Consider the following 19,465-nt stretch of genomic DNA (forward strand, 5'->3'; position numbering starts at 1 on the left):
CCCGGCAACTTACGGAGCTGGACTCTTCGTTTGCCTGGACTTTGCAGGGTTCTCTCTGGGGTCAGGAGCAGAGCGGAGCAGACCCCAAGGAGTGATGGAGGTGGGAAGGAATGAACATCTGCCTGCCATCTTGATGTTGCTTTCTGTTAAATGTGACCTGTGGATGAGCCTTTTTCAGCCAGGGTTCCCAGGGAGATTTAAGCCCTAATGCCTGAAGGCATCCATTGTACATCGTAAATCTAAAATGGTACTTGTTACGTACTATTTCTGGGAGAATGGAGAAACTAGCCACTGAAATCATTTTCTGGGCTCTGGTTCAGATGAGAAGGTTTTTTTCTTTTTAGTGTTTATTTCTGAGAGAGAGAAAGAGAGTGTGAGTGTGAGAGCGAGCATGAGCGGGGGGAGGGGCAGAAAGAGAGAGGGAGACACAGAATCTGAAGCAGGTTCCAGGCCCTGAGCTGTCAGCACAGAGCCCAGCACGGGACTCGAACTCCTGAGCTGTGAGATCATGACCTGAGCCGAAGCCGGACGCTTAGCTGAGCCACTCAGGTGCCTCGACAAGCCTCTTTTGAAATCAAAAGGACCTGTGGTGTGGCCTAGGAATACGCTACAATGTACTGATTATAATGAGATGACTTCGGTCTTGGGTAATGTGTTCTCTGTCTCTGTATGTGTTCCTCAGGATGGGAATACGGCCCTACATGAAGCGTCCTGGCACGGTTTTAGCCAGTCAGCCAAATTGCTCGTTAAAGCAGGAGCCAACGTGCTTGCCAAGAACAAGGTGAGGCCTAGCAGGTGCTAGAACTCCCCATTCACAGGTGAGGATGGCTATGGGCTTTTGTCCCTGTGGGAACCTCCTCTCTGAGCAGAGCAAGAGCTTAGGAGAGCATGTGGAAACTGGCAGGGGAAAGGAAAGCTTGGAACTCCATAGTGAACATAATCTCCGTGGTGAGCAAGACAAACTGGAGTGGCTTTGACTTCCTTTGGGCTCTCCTGGGACTCCCTGCTTTCCCATTGGTTTATTGGAGTGCGGTTAGGCAAGCAGGCCAGTAGCACCTGTTCTCCCTCATTTTCCTGTCTGCCCTCCCAGCACTGCTCAGGTCTTATCCCCCTCTTCATGTGCTCATTATTACTGAATGCATCCCAGCATTATTTCAGAAGCCTCACAGCAGATTGGCCAGCTTGCCTCCCTCCTTCTGCATCCTGTTCCTCCCCTGCCCAGAAACCTTCCAGTAAAGCTCCTCAGCCCGGCACTGCCTCAGACCTCCCTGGAGTGGCCTCAGTCTATGTCTGCAGCCTCTTCCCTGTGCTTTTCCTAGTATGTGCCTCTTGTACTATCAGAGTGGGCTCACCCCTGCTCCCTGTGGGTATCTCGCTCCTCATTCCTGCCTGTAGACTTCCAACTCAGGCTTCCAGGGCCGCGGCCGCACCCTCCCCAAAGGCGCATCAGGGTATTTCCTACAGGGCTCCCTTGGCACCACACACCGCTCTGTGATGTCATCTACTCGTTAAATGTTTCTCATGGTTCCCTCATGGGACAGAAGCTTGAATAAAAGAAGCAAGCCATGCATCATAATATTTCCAATAATGCCTGGCAGACTGGTGGCTTCTTCATTTCTTCACCATGGTACATTGTGTGGAATGTGAGTTGTAGGTGAATCCATGGTGTACGTTAGATCCTCGAACTCTGAGAAGTAGGTGGTTCCTAGTTAATGGGTAGGGAAGCCTAAGCTGGGAGCTGGTAGTCTTATCTAAGACACCTGACTTGTTTGTGACACAGTCAGGGCCATAAACTATCCTGAGTCTGTCTACTCCACCACACTGCCTCCTATCCTGTGTAGGGCCCCAAAAGTATTGTGGAAAGCCACAAGTTCTCTATGGATAAAACAGCGGAAGCAAAGGTAGGTGTTATCCCAGAAGAAGGACTTCCATGTTCTGTACCAGCCACAGCCTCTGAGGAAGCTTCTAGAAAAGTCCTCTGCCACCCCCAGCTTTATTTTTTATTTATTTTTTTTAACGTTTATTTATTTTTGAGAGAGAGACAGAGTGCAAGCAGGGGAGGGGCAGAGAGACAGGGAGACACAGAATCTGAAGCAGGCTCCAGGCTCTGAGCTGTCAGCTCAGAGCCCGACATGGGGCTCGAACTCACGAACTGTGAGATCATGACCTGAGCCGAAGTCAGACGCTTAACCAACTGAGCCACCCAGGCGCCCCACCCCCAGCTTTACTGAGGTATAACAGACAAATAAAATTATAAGATATTTAAAATGTACAAAGTGATGGCTTCATATATGTATACATGTCTTAAGACACCCATCACCTCACGTTTACCCTTTAAAACTTTTTTTTGATGAAAACATTGAAGTTCTAGTCTTTGTAAATTTTGGTTATACAATATAGTTTACCAACTGTCATCACCATGTTTTACATTAGATCCTTAGACCTTATTCATCGAAAAACTGAAAGTTTGTACTTACCAACCTCTCCCTATTTGCCCTACCCTCCACATCTAAGTGATACCATACAGTATTTATTTCTCTGTCTGGCTTGTTTCATTTAGCATACATAATGTGCTCCACGTTCATACGTGTCACAAATGATAGAGTTTCTCTCTTTTTTTAAGAGTGAATCATATTCTGTTATATAAGAAAGGTTCTTCTTAGATCAGCCCCTGTCTGGAAATAAGTACTTATTAGGATGGGAAAAATGCCTGCTACATAGATCTACCTAGGTCACGTTTTCAAAATGTCAGCTTCTGAGGTATAATCCATATACAATAAAGTTCATCTGTCTTAGGTATACTGTTGTATGAATTTTGGCAAAAGTATACAGTTGTGTAACCACCACCACAATCAAGATAATAGGATGTTTCCATCACCCCAAGGCTTCCTTTGTGCCCCTTGGTGGCCGTGTTCCCACCCACCACCCCCAGCTCCTGTTCTGTCTTTCCCAGAATGTCACACAAATGGAATTGTATAGTATGCAGCATTTTGTATCTGACTTCTTTAAGTCACTGCAAGTGACTTCCTTCAGTTAGCTTAATGTTTTTGAGATTCCTCCATGTTGTTACATGTGTGATTAATTAATTCCTTAAAAACATTTTTTTTAATGTTTATTTTTTGAGAGACAGAGTAAGAGTGGGGGAGGGGCCGAGAGCAAGGGAGACCTAGAACACAAAGCAGACTCCAGGCTCTGAGCTGTCAGCACAAAGCCTGACACAGGGCTTGAACTCATGAACCGCGAGATCATGACCTGACTGAAGTCAGACACTTAACTGAGCCACCCAGGTGCCCCTAATTCATTCCTTTTTATTGCTAAGTAATATTCCAGTGTGTGAACATACCATAATTTGTTTATGCTAACCCACGGTTTTTAATTTTCTTGATCCAAATGTTTTTCGGCATAATTAATATTTTCTTATTAGCAAAGCAGTTTGGTACATAGTTCTAGAACCATCAGATTTCTTTTATTTCATTCGTTTATTCAATACAGTTAATAATCCCACGAAGCCAACACCTTTGAGACAAACTACTCCTTGTGCAGTAAGAATCACACAGCAAGCCAGGCACTGAGCCCTTCCACAGGGAATGGAGGGTTTAAAATGGGGGCAGATCCTTTGTTTTTGAGAGGGAAGCTAGCAGTGGCTGTCTACCTGGCTGTGCTTTAAAATCTCCTGGAAAACTTTCAACAAACAAAAAAAGAGAAGGGAGAAGAAACAAACTCACCTGGTAACCAGGCCAAAGGTAACGGGCTGTCCCAGTTTCCCCTGAACTGAGGGGTTTCCTGGAATTTGGGACTTCATTAGTGCTAAAACCTGAGCTTCTCAGACCCCCCCTCCCCCCAGGCCAAGTAAATCAGAGCCCCTGGAAGCATTGCAGCTGAGCGCTGATAGTTTTAAAAGCTCCCGCAGGTGACTCTAAGGTGCAGCAGAAGGTTGGTAACCACTGAGTTCACTAAACCCTCAGGTTTACAACCCCCAACTTCCTGGAGGGAGCAGTGAGGAAGAAAGATTCTACCAGGCTACTTAGAGCTAAGGGTATGAGAGGGGAGGTAAGTGAACCAGTGATGTACAGTTTTGTTGTGTGTGTGTTTTAATAAAACTCATTCCTCTTTTCAAGAGGTGAGGAACAGAACATCTGTGAGTGTGTCCAGACAGTGCTGTGTGATCCAGATCCTGGGTGAGGCAAAGCTGTAAACAGGCAATGAAATAGCTTTGAGCCCACACAGTTGCAGTCCTGACCCAGCTTTTTAGCTCAGCCGAACAATCACCGAGCTTATAGATTTAACCTCCGGTATGCTCCTAGGCCCTCTCTAACACTGAATCTCCTCTTGTGCTGCCTGCTTTTCTTGTTACTTTTCTTTATCAGCAGCTTTTGTGGGCACTGTTTGCATGGTTTTAAAAAGTTCTGTTCATGTCATGAATTCTTTCTGTAAGATTACTGTGGACATCATTCTGACCCTTGTCTGTCACTTTTACTTGGCATATTGAGGATAGAGTCCAAAGAGCTAGAGGGTTTCTATTTGTATGGTAAGTGATGGATATAATTGTATTTCCTGCTATGTGGGTACCTCATCCGTAGTTCAAATTTTGATGTTTCAAGGAGAATACAAGAATGGACGATTTTCGAGAGGCTTACAAGTTGAATCTCAGTTACTTACACTTCTAGGAAGTGGCCTGTTTTGCCTTTACTCCAGGGGTGTTTTGTAGCCACAGCTATTATCTGTGTTGGCCAGGAAGGATGCAGTCCTCTTCAAAAGGAATGGAACGTGGTGCTGTGTGCACAGCATTTTACCGTTAAGTGAATACTCTCCTAGGCACTCTGAATTCATCCTCACAGCCTCAGGACGTAGGGGTCACACTCCATTTAACAGGTAAGGAATTCAAGACTGAGAATAGTTAAGAGCCTTGACCGGTGACTTTCAACTCGTAAGTTGTAGAGCTGGGACTTGGAACCAAGGTTTTATGACAGATGTGCCTCTTGTGCCCATTTGGATTCCACATTAAATGTTCTTGCCACTGAAACACCTCTGCTGCTGGGATCACCAATCAGGAAGCAGAGAATGTGAACATTGACACTCTCCCTGTAAGCGTCACCCCTCTGCAAAGCCTGCCCGGCGCTGGTCTGCCGAGAAGCTTGTTGCTAACGTGTCCTCCCTTCTCTTGCCTCTCTCCAAGGCGGGGAACACGGCTCTGCACCTGGCCTGCCAGAACAGCCACCCCCAGAGCACACGAGTCCTCCTGCTGGGCGGGTCCCGAGCCGACCTCAAAAATAACGTGGGTGAACAACACCGGCTTCTCTTGTGCTCTCTTGTGTCACCTAGGAAAATAACTCCGAAAGCATACTTGAGTGTTAACATCTGGAAAATGAAAATGTGAAAAGCATTTGGGGACTATCTATAAAGTATTCTTTTTTTTTTTTTTTTTTTTTGCTATGTCCTAAGGGGTTCTTTAGGGTCGGAAGAGTCATCAAGACTCAAACACTGTTTTTCTCCCCCCTTCTTTTCCCTTCGCTCCTCAGCCTGGGTTTGTTTTAACATTTCTCACAGCGTGTGCTGGCAGATGAGCCTAGGAAACCTGCCCACGTATTGTTGTACAGTTGATGCCATCCAGGGGAGGTCTGATGCTCCTTGGCCAGCATCTACAAATCGATTACCCAGGTGCCCTTGAGATGAGCCGATGGGTCAGTAGTTCTTAGAGAATGCTTGACTTTCAAGGTCACATGGGTGTGCCTCCTCCCTCTAAAGCAGCCGTTTTTCCTTTGTAAGTCCCATGCCTCAGGCTCTCAACTAGAGATTGAGGCTTCCCCCACCCCCCACCTCACCCCCCACACAAAAAGCCTTAGTTGAGGTCTCCCTGAAGGCAGACTCTTCTACAGTGGGTCTCAGAATGCCCTGAACCTTGGCTTTGGGCTTGGCTCCTTTTTCTTTCTCTTTAATTTTTATTAAAAAAATTTTTTTAACGTTTTATTTTTTGAGAGACTGAGACAAAGTGTGAATAGGAGAGGGGCAGAGAGAGGGAGACACAGAATCCAAAGCAGGTTCCAGGCTCTGAGCGGTCAGCACAGAACCTGATGTGGGGCTTGAACCCATGAATGCGAGATCATGACCTGAGCCAAAGTCGGATGTTCAACTGACTGAACCACCCAGGCTTCCCACGTGTGCTCCTTCTTAATCCAGGGGAGAAGGTTATGCTGAGTGGTTGCCATCTCTAGACAAAGTTAGGATGAAAACCTCAAGAAAACACTGCAGAATGTCATGACTTTGTCTCCCGTTTTGTCTCTCTGGGAGCAGCTTAGCCTGTGACCACCAAGGAAGATCTTGATCCTGAGTTTTTCTGAATGTTCTGTTTTATGCCCAGTGATTGCTTCCTCATCAGCTCCCCAGACTACTCTGCCCCATATGAGATATTGGAGTCCTGCTAAAATGGGATGCAGCTCTAATTTTTTTAGAACACATGTGATCTTAAAATCTGACCACTCTCCCTGCTGCCCTGTCCTTTGAGCCATGAGGAACCCATGATGGAAAAGGGCTCGTTTCCAAAGTGGTGCTGTTGGTCTTAATTCGGTATACTCTGGAGCCTTTGGGCTGCAGGAGAGGCTGTGGTCAGTGGATTCTTATCAAGTGCTGGGTAAGCAGAGCCTGCCTTCGCTCTTGTGACGGCCTTGTGGGGGGCAGGCACCCAGTGTATGAGACCTGAAAGAGTCTGCATGGCAGAATGCAGGTGGGGCTGCAGACAGCACGGAGCTGCGAGTCTTGGAGTAGTGTCTACGGTAAAGGGAATCATTTCAATTCAGGCTGACACCCTCTAAAGAACATATGCTAGTCTGCCGGGTTTTTTAATGATTTTTTTTTAACTTTTTGTAATTGCTCAGATTGTGCTCAGAGTTTGATTTCTGTCCGCAGGCAGGCGATACCTGTTTGCACGTTGCTGCACGCTATAATCACTTGTCCATCATTAAGCTCCTCCTCAGTGCTTTCTGTTCTGTCCATGAAAAGAACCAGGTCAGTGCATGTGTCCTCCCCATGGCCGCCAGGCCCCATTCTCACAAGGCTGACAGGTGTGTTAGCACAAATGGGGGCAGAGGTCTGGGACCGGGCCCGTGCTGCCCTTTGCATGTGTGTTCCACTGAGTCCCTGTGGTCCTGATTTATCTGGCCTCCTAGAGGGAAGAGAGCCTGCTCTTACTCCAGTGTGTATCTCCACATTTGCATATTAAACATTTTCTGAAGATCTTGGGACAGGTTTTGCTTTTAATGCTTTTTACAAAGGAAACCCACAAAGAAGACTGTGGCTTAGTAAGTAAGCAAGGGAATTAGAGTTCTGTTCCTTGCCCTGCCACTTTGATCGGATGAAGTCTCTGGTCTCTGTAAAATTGGGTATGTGGTCTGTATCTGTCCGTATAGTGGGGGGTGTGCAATAAAGCTGTGATTACTACAGTGTTCCATGGAAATGTGCATGATCTTCAGTATTTAGATTTTTTAAATGTCTTGGCATTTATTGATACCTAAATGGGTAAATTGTTTGACATTTCTGCATTTGGGTACATATATTTGAAGTTTTAAAAATCATTATTCAGGTTAACCATGCCCCATAACAGTGGTTTCTGATCCTGGCTGCATATAAGAATCAACAGGGCAGTTATAAATACCATTCCTGAATTCTACCCAAGTTTAAATGACCAGAATCCAGGTAATGGGATTGTTAGAAAGTTCCTGACCTGAGTGTGCAGTCAGGATTGAGAACCACTGACACAGCTAAATACATCCTGTCATTCTGCAGCCCCCAACAGATTCTGGTCCATCAGATTACCTGTACCCAGCCCCCACTAACCAGTGGTTCTGCACCTTGGCAGGATGTTTCAGACACCTGGGAGCTTTAAAAATCACCACGCCCAACCTACAATTCAGAACAATTAAATGCGTGCCAGGGGCGGGACCCCAGCATCAGTAGTTAGTAAAGCTCCTCCACTGATTCCAGCGTGCAGCCAGGATTAGAAACCACTGCCCAGTACACACAACTAAGTGACTTGGCAACGAACTGAACGTTTCCCTGGCTACTTTCAGTGGGGGAGGGCCATGGGATAGTGGCGTTTTCATGCTGCCCAGGAAAACAAGTTATCTGGAGCTTTACTTGATCACCCAATGGGAGAGGATGGATTATTTAACATTTGTATTGGCCTGGTTTATTCATAGCCTTCTGCTTGGGGAAACACCAGCGTTTACATATGGAATTGGCCCATCAAGCTCCATTTGTCTATAGCCTCCTTTCATGGTTGATTGTCTGAACTTTTTCTGATATATAAAGAAAATATGAACTTTATTATAGGCTATTTGGTAAGAGGTTGAAAACAGCTGGTCTTAAGTGAACACTGATTTTTTTCAGTGACTCCACCCAAACGAAGAATACCCTGAGCCTGCAAAGTGATTCCTAGTGGGCCCTTCACATTCCAGCAGGTGGGAATGTGATCCCACCTGGGATCCTCCCCCCGTGTTTGTAGAAGTAACTACTTCCACAGCTTTTGCTCATTCTAGCGCTCAGAAATCAAGGGGCCCTCTGGGCAGAGGGATATGGTACAGAGCTCTGTGATGGCTAGCCTGCTGGCCCCTGGCTATCTGTCCGTCATCCTACCTTGGTGTAAAGCTTCAGGTCCCCATTCTCAACAACCCCAGATTGCCCCCCTGTCCTTCCCTGTGATTTCTAGTATCCTCAGTCAGAAAGGAATGCGATCTTTGTACATAGGTCATTTTAAAGCGATCTCTTTAAGGAGAACCACATAACCCTTGAGCAAAGGGTCCCCTATCAGTCTAAGGCCAATCCTAATTTGAAAAGCTACTTACCAGGCCATGGGATGAAAAGCCGGAAGGCTGTGAGCCATGATCAGATGGAGTTTAGCTGCCTTTCTTCTGATTTAATTTCAGGCCGGAGACACAGCACTTCATGTTGCTGCTGCCCTAAATCACAAGAAGGTGGTTAAAATCTTACTGGAAGCTGGAGCAGATGGAACCATTGTTAATAATGTAAGTTAAGCTGCAACAGTGTTTCTAGAAATCATTCCCACCCCTTTCCAGAATGGAGTGTGTTGTTACTTACCTCACCTCCTGCAGGGCACACAGCCTCCCTTAGCCTTACTTTATAAGAGATTAGAGGTCTGCTAACAGGAGGACCCCAGAGGCCGCCTTGAGGGAACCCTTGCTCATAGCAGCTCCATGAGTTGATGAGCCCTTAGGGTTCATCTCTAGACTCCTAGCTCAAGTGAGCATATCCTGGCAGGAAAAGGAAGGTCAGGGGTGTCTAAGTAAACTGACAAGTGGATGTTACTGAAAGTGAGTTCCTGCCCTGTAAACAGACAGGGTCCTCAGAAAAGTGGCCACATGACCATCAGATTAATCATCCTCAAAACTCGAACTCCCTTCTCCAAAATCACCTTATTCCTTCCTTCTTTTTCTTAATATCCCACCCCACCATTGTTCCCTCTCTCTCCTAGGTCCTATGGCAGGCACCAGCTCAGGCACCCTTTCTTCCTTAAGGCTGACCTGTGGTCTGAAGTAGCACAGACTAACAGACTGAGAAAGGCTGGGGGTGGAACAGTTGTATGGAGAGTCCCCGCCTTCCTCCTCCTCTTCGACCTGTGTTGGGTGGTGCACCATTGTGCCTGTCCCCTGATGCCTTTCCCTTCTTTTGAATCCCACTGTTACCAGCTCCCTACTTTTTGGCTTCATCTCCCTAGAGCCTCCATTATGGCCATAGCTACCTAATTGTCTCTCACAGTCCAGGTCCTGAAACTGTGTGGCTGTGCCCCAGTCTGCCCTTCCAAGTGCCTTCTCCACTTCTCCAGGGAAAATTCATTGCTTGGCTGGACTTTATGGTCCTTTGTGTTTCTTCAACTAAATCTTCCCCTTTGGCCCTGTCTGATGTTTACATTCTCTCCTCTCTCTTCCAGGAAGCATTCCTTGGTGGGCAGGTATTCCAGAGCTTTGCTTCCTAGAGCACTTACCCTCTGTTGTTATTAATCGTTGGGCCCTCAGGTGTGATTTGGCCCCCTCATCGAATGGAGGAGGCTCAAGAGTGAGGCCAGGTCTTCTATGCGATTGTATTTTGTTGGGCACGTGTAGGTGCTGGTGTGACTGAGCACAGAATTGCTGTCCCAGTTGGGCTAGGGTGCAGGGTTGGTCTCTCTTACTCACTTGTCCCCCACTTTGCCTTTCCTTAGGCAGGCCAGACTCCACTGGAGACTGCCCGCTACCACAATAATCCGGAGGTTGCTCTTCTCCTCACTAAAGCTCCCCAGGTAGGATTGATTACATTTTCCATTCTATTGATTATGTGGGGCTGCAAAGTTGTTGTGATTCTCTGGCCATCTACTAAAGCCAAATCAAACTAACTTAAATAGGAAACTGATGGGCTCACAACCAGGCAGTGGAAAAGGCAGGAATCCATTTGGGGCTTCTAAGAGAACCAGAACAAGAAACTTCAAGTTCAGTAGGCTTGTCTTCATACACGGGCATCATTTCTTCCCCGTGGCTGGATCATTGGCGTTACCAGCTTTGTGGACCAGAACTCCCCAGGTTCTCAGGGAAGAAGTTCTGGTCGCAGAAGAGGATCATGATTGGCGAGCTTGGGGCAAACGGCCTGAACGAGCAGGACAGGCACTTTAGGAACATAGCTGCGTCCATCTGACTGTATGGTTAGAGGGGAGGAGCCTTTTCTAGAGAAAGGTGGGAGGAAGGGATCCCGGTCTGGGTGAACAAAAAAAAAAAAATTTTTTTTTCATACGATTGGATTAATTTTTTTTCAGCAGGAGAGAAAAGAATAAAGTTACAAGATTCTTTTAATATTTTCACAATGTTTCACATGTCCATTAGAGGCAGTTAAGTATAAAATAGCTTTCTTTCCTTTTGTTATTGAATAATGGTATTTTAGGCATTTAAGTTAAAAAATTGATATCATTTGAGCTGAGATTGAAATCCTCTAACAGAGTTAGTAATTTATAAGCTATTCATCATTTTAGTGCCCTGAAATAACTGTTTTTGTTCATATTCCCTTTCAGACGCATGATTTTTACAATTGTGCCTACCCTTTTGTATGCTGCCCTTTATCTTAACTATAATAGAAAAACGTTCTGTAGTTCTCAAAATTACTCATCATAATGGAAGCCAGTATGCTTTTTTTGTTGTTGTTGCTGTCCAATATTTTGTTAACCTAAATGTCCAACATTAAGGAAATGGTTTGTTTCCCCATCGGAGCTGCTCTGTATTACATTACAGTGAAAACTGATTTGTTTTCTACCTTATTCTGACTAATGTTGTGAGAACATAAAGTCTTGGAGAGCCGGAGGAAGATTCCAGATACCAGCCTGCTGCATCAGAGCCTGATCCCAGTCAACTGAAGGGTCTGAATGGCCTTCGGGTCATTTAAATTTTAAAAACCTACCTGATATAACGAGCAGTTTGTGGAAGTAGTTAAGATTTTTGTCTTTGAAAAACTGGTCACCCTGTTCCCTGTGGAGTTAGTGCTTCTCAGTAGCGTCTGGACATCCTTGGAGCCTCTGACAGGCATGAGTCAGGTGGTCCTTTGGAAAAAGTTTCCACCTCTTTCCAACTATTTGCAAACAAATCATTACTGGAGTCACATCCATGAATCCTGATAGCAAAAGGCTGGTCTCTTACAGATCAAAAAGTACAGGATGCTATAATAAATGTCAGAATTTATCTCTGTTATCTGGCATTTCAGTATTGGCAGTTTGGACAGCCAGCTGTATCCTCAGCCATGTGAAGATCATCAAATGTTGTGGGGTGTAGTATCCCCCAAGGTACAGACTTCTAGGCCTTTGATCCTCCTGTCCTTTGTCTCCAGAACTCAAGGATCTGTGTTCTTAGGGGAGAGGCTTTCCCATGGACCATTTTCCTATGTGGTTCTCCTTTACTGTTTCCATTTTAAAAAATGACCTCAGTTTTTCCATGCCCATTTGAATAGCAAATAGGATGACCTCTTATGGAAGTATTTTACACAATTGTATATGCTAAACCCTGTTCTCAATATGAACGAGGAACTTTGGAATATGCATAAAATTGTATACATGTTGTTCTTTTGTTCTCAAGTTACAGAACTAGCTTTCCTCTTTGTGTGAAACAGGAAATTCCTTTGCCTTGGCACCTTAGTGGACCGTGGATTTCAATGGCTCACAGCAGTACTAAGATCTTTCTAAAGATCCATATTCCCCGATTTCGGTGAACTAGAAAAGATTGATGACGTTCCATTGGTAGATGATATGGTTCGCTGAGAAAGGCTGTACGCCATGCAAAGTTATTTGCACTGGCTAATAACCTGGTCTGTGGAGGGAATTACTCTGATGATTTGGGTGACCTCTGAGTATCCCTTCTCATTTTAGATTGATATGTTCACAAATGCTTTTGAAAGTGAATTTTGGATTGATGCTGGGGCTGTATCCTGTTCTAAGAGCCCATAAACCGAATGAGCAATGGGCATTAGTCACTTCTTCTCATCAGACTTGACTTCCTAGTGAGTCTGAATTTAGTTTCAGAAATGGTTCTCAGACCTTTTGATCTGGGGACATCTAATGTTCTAGAGGCCCATTAAGAGCTGTGTGTGAATTATATCTATTAATAGTGTCCATGTTTGAAATTTGAGAAATGTTAAAGATGGTAAGTTCATTTTGTAACAAATAGCATTGTCTTTATGAGCAATAACTATTTTTCAAAACCAAATTTACAGGAGAAGAGTAGGTAGCATTATGTTACATTGTTGCAAATCTCCTTACGGTCTTAGTGGAAAGACGGAGGGCTGCCCTCTACTTCTGCACGTGACCCACTGGGGTGTTGTGTGCAGCTTCTGGTAAATACTGCTGTACAATCAGTGAGAGGGAAAAAGCCGACATTGTTACGCTGTCATGAAAATAATTTCAGTTTCGTGCACCCGGGGTTCCCTGGACACTTTCAGAGCTGTTGGCTTAGAGGATGAGAATACAATTTAAAAATCTGGTTTAGCCACAGGCAGATGTCGTCAGGAATTCTCCATTTAGATTGTACCGCTGTCCATAGAGGTTCTTCTTGTCATATGATGTCACTTGAATTTAATGAACACAAGAAAGTTGAACATTTAGATGAAAGCACTATGCTGAACTTCAGAGAACCCTTCTCCATCTACAGATGAAGACCATAAAGTGTTTTATTGCAAAAAAATTAGAGCTTGAAGAAGTGTTTTCCCTTTCTGGACCTCCTTGGTGAAAGGGAGTGACTCGGGGCTGGAAGTAAAAGGCCAAGGGTTGAAAGCTTCTGCCAGCTCAAAGCTCTGTACTCTGGTTAAACTTCCTCTGGCCAATTAAGCAACTCGAGGGGCCAAGGCAGGAGGGAGGCACCTAACAGTGCCTGAAAGTCCAGGGTGTGCCAGCCACTTGCTTTGTCTTGGTTAATTCCATTAACTCCCCGTATTTACAGAATACAGAAAGGGCAAATAACTTGCCGGAAGATCCTACAGCTAGCTGCTGCTGAATTCCAAAATCGGGCTATCGGACCCCATGTCTACTTGCCTGTGTCTGTTCCGCCTTCCTGCCCTCTTGGGCAGGCCAAATGCTTCCTTTTGGGGACCAGATTCCTGCCCCATGGTTGGTACCATGGTTCACAGATGAACCTCAGTGTTTGAAGCAAACTAAAAACTGACTTGAATACAGTTTGGTCAAGAGAAAATATGATGGGCTAGTTCAGGTCCAGCGTACCAAGATAGCCAGACACTGCCTGGCGTGGGGCCGCTGTGTTGTGCGAGTCCAGGGGATGCCGTTCCTATCCTCGTCTGTGAGTGGTGTTCCCTGGAGTTAAGCAGTGCACAGCCTGCACACCCCCCTATGGCGACCGTGGCCTGGCACACAGATGCCTATTGTTGCCCTCGACCATAAGCTCCTTGAGATCGGGGACCATGTCCTACTTCCTTCTGGGCTCCTACAGAGCCCGGCACAAGACCTCGGTGCCCAGCAGGCAGGCAGAGATGCGTGTTTGATGTGATTGCTTGGTCTCTCCCTAGGCTGGAAGTTCCACTAGATCAGAGCACCAGGTCCAAGGACAATGCTGTCACGACGCTGCACACACCGTGGTTTGTAACCATGCCTCTTGCCTCCTTCAGGTCTTGCGCTTCAGTCGCGGGCGAAGCCTGAGGAAAAAGAGAGAGAGGCTCAAGGAAGAGAGGAGAGCTCAGTCTGTGCCAAGAGATGAGGTGGCACAAAGCAAGGTGGGGGGTAGCTCTCCCGCCCCTCCCAAACGTCACCCCCTTACAGAGGGTGGGAAACAATCTGGCTGTTCCTTCTGGGTTCATCTGGCAGCGGCCGTGCCCTCCTCTGTCTCTCCTTTCCGCTGGTTCTTCAAACTGTTGTCCGTGTTTTCCCTTTGGTTTCTTGTCCTCCACTCCTCCAGGATTTCAGATCGTGTACCCGTGTTGCCAGTCTTTCTCGGCATCCTTGTCTGGGCATAGTTTCTAGTGCCATGTGTCTGTGGCCTCATCACTACTGTGTGGACAGCACTGCCTCTAATGCTGGGCCCTTAATGGTATAGGGCAGTGATTTTCAAAATGTAGTGTCCACTGTGCCATCTGGGACCTTTTTAGAAACACAGAGTTGGGGGCCTCACCTCAGACCCACTGGATCAGAAACTCTGGGAGGGTGCCCAGCAATCTGTTCGAACAAGCCCTTCAGGTGATTCTGGTGTGGACTAAAGTTTGACAACCAGTGGCCTGGGTCGCTTCTTCTCTTTCGGCTTGGGGAATGGATTGAGGCTGCACTAGCCCATGTGATTCCTCTGTTGCAAATTTAGAAAAAGATGCCCCTTGGGCAGCCCAGCCCTGCTCAGGGTGCATAAGGGGAAGAGAGCCAGAGCCGGATTTCAGCTCCCTCTGCTAGGTGCCCTTGTGCAGTGAACAGCTTGCACAACTGGAACGAACCATGCCTTTCAGCTCTCGCAGGAAGAAAAAGACTAGGATATAAAGACAACTTTTGGCACACAAAATTTTATACCGAGTGCTTATTGTTCTATTTCAAAATCCTCTTATCAGTTTTCAGGGTTAAGGCATTGTAACTCTGATTAAGTTCCTGTGGGTGAATTGTACATATTGATTTGTAAAAGTTCTTATAAGGACTAGAAATGTGATGTTTTCATTTCAGGGGGTTCTCCTACTCCATTATGAATTGTGAAGTCCAAGTTCAAAGAATAAATGGTTTTTTTTTGGTTGTTGTTGCTGTGGTTGAAATGCAAAAAAAATTTAAAAATTTCTAATGCTGAGCTGTTTGTGGTAGCTTCCGGAAGCTCTAAGATATAGAATTAGACCCAAGACTCTGTTTACCTTGGCACCTAATGAAGTAAAAGCAAAATATTCAACCAACTGGGAAAGTCCTACATGTTCAGTTTAGACCACCAAGCAGTGTTCCCTCTTTGTCATCAGCTAAGGTTCCTGTGGGTCCTTTAGTGGATGCAATCTTGCAAACAGAATTTTAGACCATTACAGAAGAAGGCAGAGGGGGCAATTAGAACCGGTTTCTGGGCACTTCTTTTTCCCCCCCTCTGTAGGGAAGTGTCTCCGCAGGAGACACCCCCAGCAGTGAACAGGCTGCACCCAGAAAAGAAGAGGCCAGAGAAGATGTCCTGTCCGCCTCCCCAGAGCCCAAGGCGAAGGACAACAGGCAGAGAAAGTCAAGGCCCAAGGTCAGGAGGCACGTGAAGGCAGCCAAGGGAGGGCTGGGAGGCAGGTTGGCCAAGGGCCCTGGGATCGCATCATGCCCAGTAGCTAAAATGCCACTGGACTTGGCTTGCTGGTTTGGAGCCAGAGCACGAAAATTAAATCTGGGTAACTTCAAACACAAGGTTAATGTGTTGATCTATTTCTTTGGACATGCGGTGCTTACAGTGGAGTGCCGTGAGACAAAGGAAGACGAGGGTGAGATGGGAGCCGTTGGATGGGGGCCAGTCTTGCAGATGTCACAGTGCTCAGGGGTATTGTTGATTCCTCTCCCACAGGCGTCAGCATTTTCTGACCCCACTCCACCAGCAGACCAACAGCCTGGACACCAGAAGAACTTGCATGCTCACAGTCACCCTAAAAAGAGGCCCAGGCACCGATGTTCACCGCCACCCCCTCCCCATGAGTTCAGAGCGTACCAGCTCTACACGCTGTACCGGGGCAAGGACGGGAAGGTGATGCAGGTACTTCATGAGCCCTGTCTGGTCATAGGACCGTAGGCCTTAAGCAAGGCTGTCTGTTTAACACTATTCCTGGGGGCTAATATCCGCTTGCAGTGTTGACTTGGGAAGGCAATGAGCTTTGAAGATAAACCAGATGTCCCTCCCTACACTGCAGATACACCGCTGCTGCTGAGGCCCAGGCAAACGGGTAGTTACAAACCTTTGTGCACCATCCTTAAGTGACTAGGTAATCTTGAGGCTCCAGAGTAGATAAAAGCCACAAGGATTGGGACCGTGTCTTACCCTCTCTGAAGCTTCTCAGTGCCTATTGGACCCACAGCTTGGCCCATTGGACATCCCAAAGTTATGCCTCCTCCATCATCTGTATCCCCCTGGCATACTGACTGGCACTGGATGGGCACTCAAAACCAGTTTGTTGAAGGAGGGAATGAGTGGATTGATTCCTTTATTGTTCCCCTGTTAGGCACCAATAAATGGTTGTAGATGTGAACCCCTAATCAACAAGCTGGAGAACCAGTTGGAGGCAGCTGTGGAGGAGATCCGAGCAGAGCTGGGTTCGGTTCAGGATAAAATGAACACAAAGCTGGGGCATATGGAGAACAAAACCCAGCACCAGGTCAGTGAGTTGCCCCCCCGCCCCCACAACCCCCCATGGCCAGATGTTCTGGCAGGAAATGAAATCAGAAGCTGCCCACACTGAGCACCCTTTGTATTTTGCAGACTGAGCTGAGTACCTCGGGTGGACTCTCAGGGAAGAGGCTTATGTGATTTCTTCCAAGCGCATTTATTCAAAGTTTTTAAGAACCTGCTTAAATTGCTTCTGATTATAAAAATGATATATACCTATTACAGAGCATTTTCTTTAAATATGAAATTTAGAAAGGAAAAGAAATCCCCTACAAGCCCACCACAGTGAGAAATCACTACTAACATTTGGGTTTATTCTCTTCCAGTCTCTTTATGTTTGTATCCTGGCTCCTTTCCCACTGCACACACAATCAGAACAATCCTGTCTATAGGTGTCTTTATTTTGAAATTTTTCAAAGAAGAGAAACAGTGAAACAGTGCAATGAAAGCATGTCTACTCTCCACCTAGACTCAACCATTTGTTAATATGTTGCCACATTTGTTTTGTGTCTCTCACATGCACCTGTCTTTCTCTTGAATCCTTTGAGATTTAGTTGGAGCCTGTCCTGACTTCTCACCTCTAAATACTTCAGAGCGCATCTTGACGAAGAATAAGGACTTTCTCCTTTGTAGCACAATCCGTTATCATGTACGAGAAAATTAACAATGATTGCATCATATCCAGTCCGTATTGCGATTTATTCCGTTCTTCCAAAATGTTTTCTTATAGCTTGTTTTTGTTTTAAATTCCAGCTCAGAATCCAGTGATTTTTTTGTGCATCTGGGTTATGTCTCTCTGGTTTCTTTTCATCTACAACAGGCTGATTTCTTCTTCCATCTTTTTCTTTATTCCTAGGATATTATCTTTTTAAAAAGTCTAGGCCAGTTGTTATATAGGATGTTCAACATTCTAGACATGTCTGATAGGCTCTTCATGGTATTATTTAACTTGTTCTGTCTCTGTATCTCTGTGAACTGAAAGTTAGGTCTAGAGCAGTGGGTCTCAAAGGTGTCATCCCTGGACCAGTAGCATCAGCATTATCTGGGAGCTGTGGGGGCAAAAATGACAATTCTTGGGCCTCATTCCAGATCTACTGAACTTAATTGTGAATAAACCTCTGGGGATGGGGTCTAGCCACCTGTGTTTGAACAAGACCTCCAAGTTTGAGAACCACTAGTGTCTAGATGCTTTTTTCGGTTCAGATTAAGTATTTTTGGCAAGAAAATGTCATAGTTAATGGCGTAAACTTCAAACTATGTCACATCAGGAGGCACATAATGCCAGGATGTCTCCTTATTAATGATAAGTTTGATTACTTGGCTAAGTGAGTAACCACCATCTCTCTCCATCAAAGAATATATTTTCTCTTTGTAATCAGAAATGTATGGTGGATATAGATTTTTAAGTACAAAAGACACTTTAAAAAATGTATAAGCTAGCCTATTAATAGGAAAAAATCCACATTACAGAAATATGAAATATAGCGATACATTCCAGAGATACCTTCCATTCCTGGTTTTGTGTATTTTCCCATAGATTTTCTCTTTTATAGATAGTACTTATATAGTTACCACTTTAAAACAAAAATGGAACTATGCTGTGTTTTTTCTTCTTCTTCAGCTTTTTTTTTTAATGTTTATTTTTGAGAGAGACACAGAGCACGAGTGGGGGAAGGGCAGAGAGGGAGGGAGACACAGAATCTGAAGCAGGCTCCAGGCTCTGAGCTGTCAGCACAGAGCCCGACGCGGGGCTCGAACTCACAGACGGTGAGATCATGACCTCTGCTGAAGTTGGACACTTAACCCACTGAGCCACCTAGGCGCCAATCTTCCTCAGCTTTTTAATTGAAGTAAAGTTGACACAGGTTACACTACATTAGTTTCAGGTGTACAACATAATGATTGCACAAGTCCACATGTTCTGCCGTGCTCACCACCAAGTGTGGTTACCGTCTGTTACCTTTCACCCCGTGACTTCTTCATTCCGTAACTGGAGACCTGTACCTCTCACTTCCCTTCACCCACTTTGCTCATCCCCCCACCCCTTCTCTGGCAACTACCAGAGGAGTTCATACCTTGTTTCTGCTTTTTTTGTTCATTTGTTTTTTAGATTCCATATAAGTGAAATTCTATGGTATTTGTCTCTCTGTCTGCCTTATTTCACTTAGGAAAATGCCCTCTGGGTCCGTCCATGCTGTCACAAATGGCAATATATATATATTTTTTTAAGATTTACCATTTTATTTTATTTTAAAGTTTATTTATTTTGAGAGAGAGCATGAGTAGGGTAGGGGCAGAGAGAGAGTGGGAGAGAGAATCCCAAGCAAACTCTGCACTGTCAGTGTGGAGCCCAGGGTGGGCCTTGAACTCATGAACCATGAGATGATGACCTGAGCTGAAACCAAGAGTCTGACGTTTAACCAACTGAACCACCCAAGGTGCCCTGCAAGGTATTCTTTTTTATGGCTGAGTAATACTTCATTGTGTGTGTGTGTGTGTGTGTGTGTGTGTGTGTGTGTGTGTGTGTGGACACACACACTATATCTTGTCCGCCCATCTTATCAATGGACACTTGGGTTGCTCCTATATCTTGGCTACTGTAAATAGTACTATAATAAGAATAGGAATGCATCTGTTTT

General features: G+C 45.5%; 1 protein-coding gene across 7 annotated transcripts in view; it reads left to right on the plus strand.

Annotated features, from left to right (window-relative positions):
- ANKRD6 (ankyrin repeat domain 6) overlaps nucleotides 1-19,465 on the plus strand; it is a 216,411-nt gene that overhangs the window by 186,053 nt on the left and 10,893 nt on the right. For 4 of the 7 annotated variants that reach the window (XM_040474163.1, XM_040474162.1, XM_040474164.1 and 1 more), the window contains 9 exons: nucleotides 683-781; nucleotides 5,177-5,275; nucleotides 6,904-7,002; nucleotides 8,919-9,017; nucleotides 10,211-10,288; nucleotides 14,134-14,238; nucleotides 15,567-15,701; nucleotides 16,014-16,199; nucleotides 16,663-16,815. In XM_040474163.1, coding sequence (XP_040330097.1) covers nucleotides 683-781; nucleotides 5,177-5,275; nucleotides 6,904-7,002; nucleotides 8,919-9,017; nucleotides 10,211-10,288; nucleotides 14,134-14,238; nucleotides 15,567-15,701; nucleotides 16,014-16,199; nucleotides 16,663-16,815 — 1,053 coding nt within the window. The remainder of the gene's footprint in view (nucleotides 1-682; nucleotides 782-5,176; nucleotides 5,276-6,903; nucleotides 7,003-8,918; nucleotides 9,018-10,210; nucleotides 10,289-14,133; nucleotides 14,239-15,566; nucleotides 15,702-16,013; nucleotides 16,200-16,662; nucleotides 16,816-19,465) is intronic. The other 3 variants (XM_040474166.1, XM_040474165.1, XM_040474167.1) reach the window with 2 other exon arrangements.

This window comes from Herpailurus yagouaroundi, unplaced genomic scaffold (genome assembly GCF_014898765.1).
Source record: "Herpailurus yagouaroundi ecotype Mexico unplaced genomic scaffold, PumYag 139, whole genome shotgun sequence".
Lineage (NCBI taxonomy): Eukaryota > Metazoa > Chordata > Mammalia > Carnivora > Felidae > Herpailurus > Herpailurus yagouaroundi.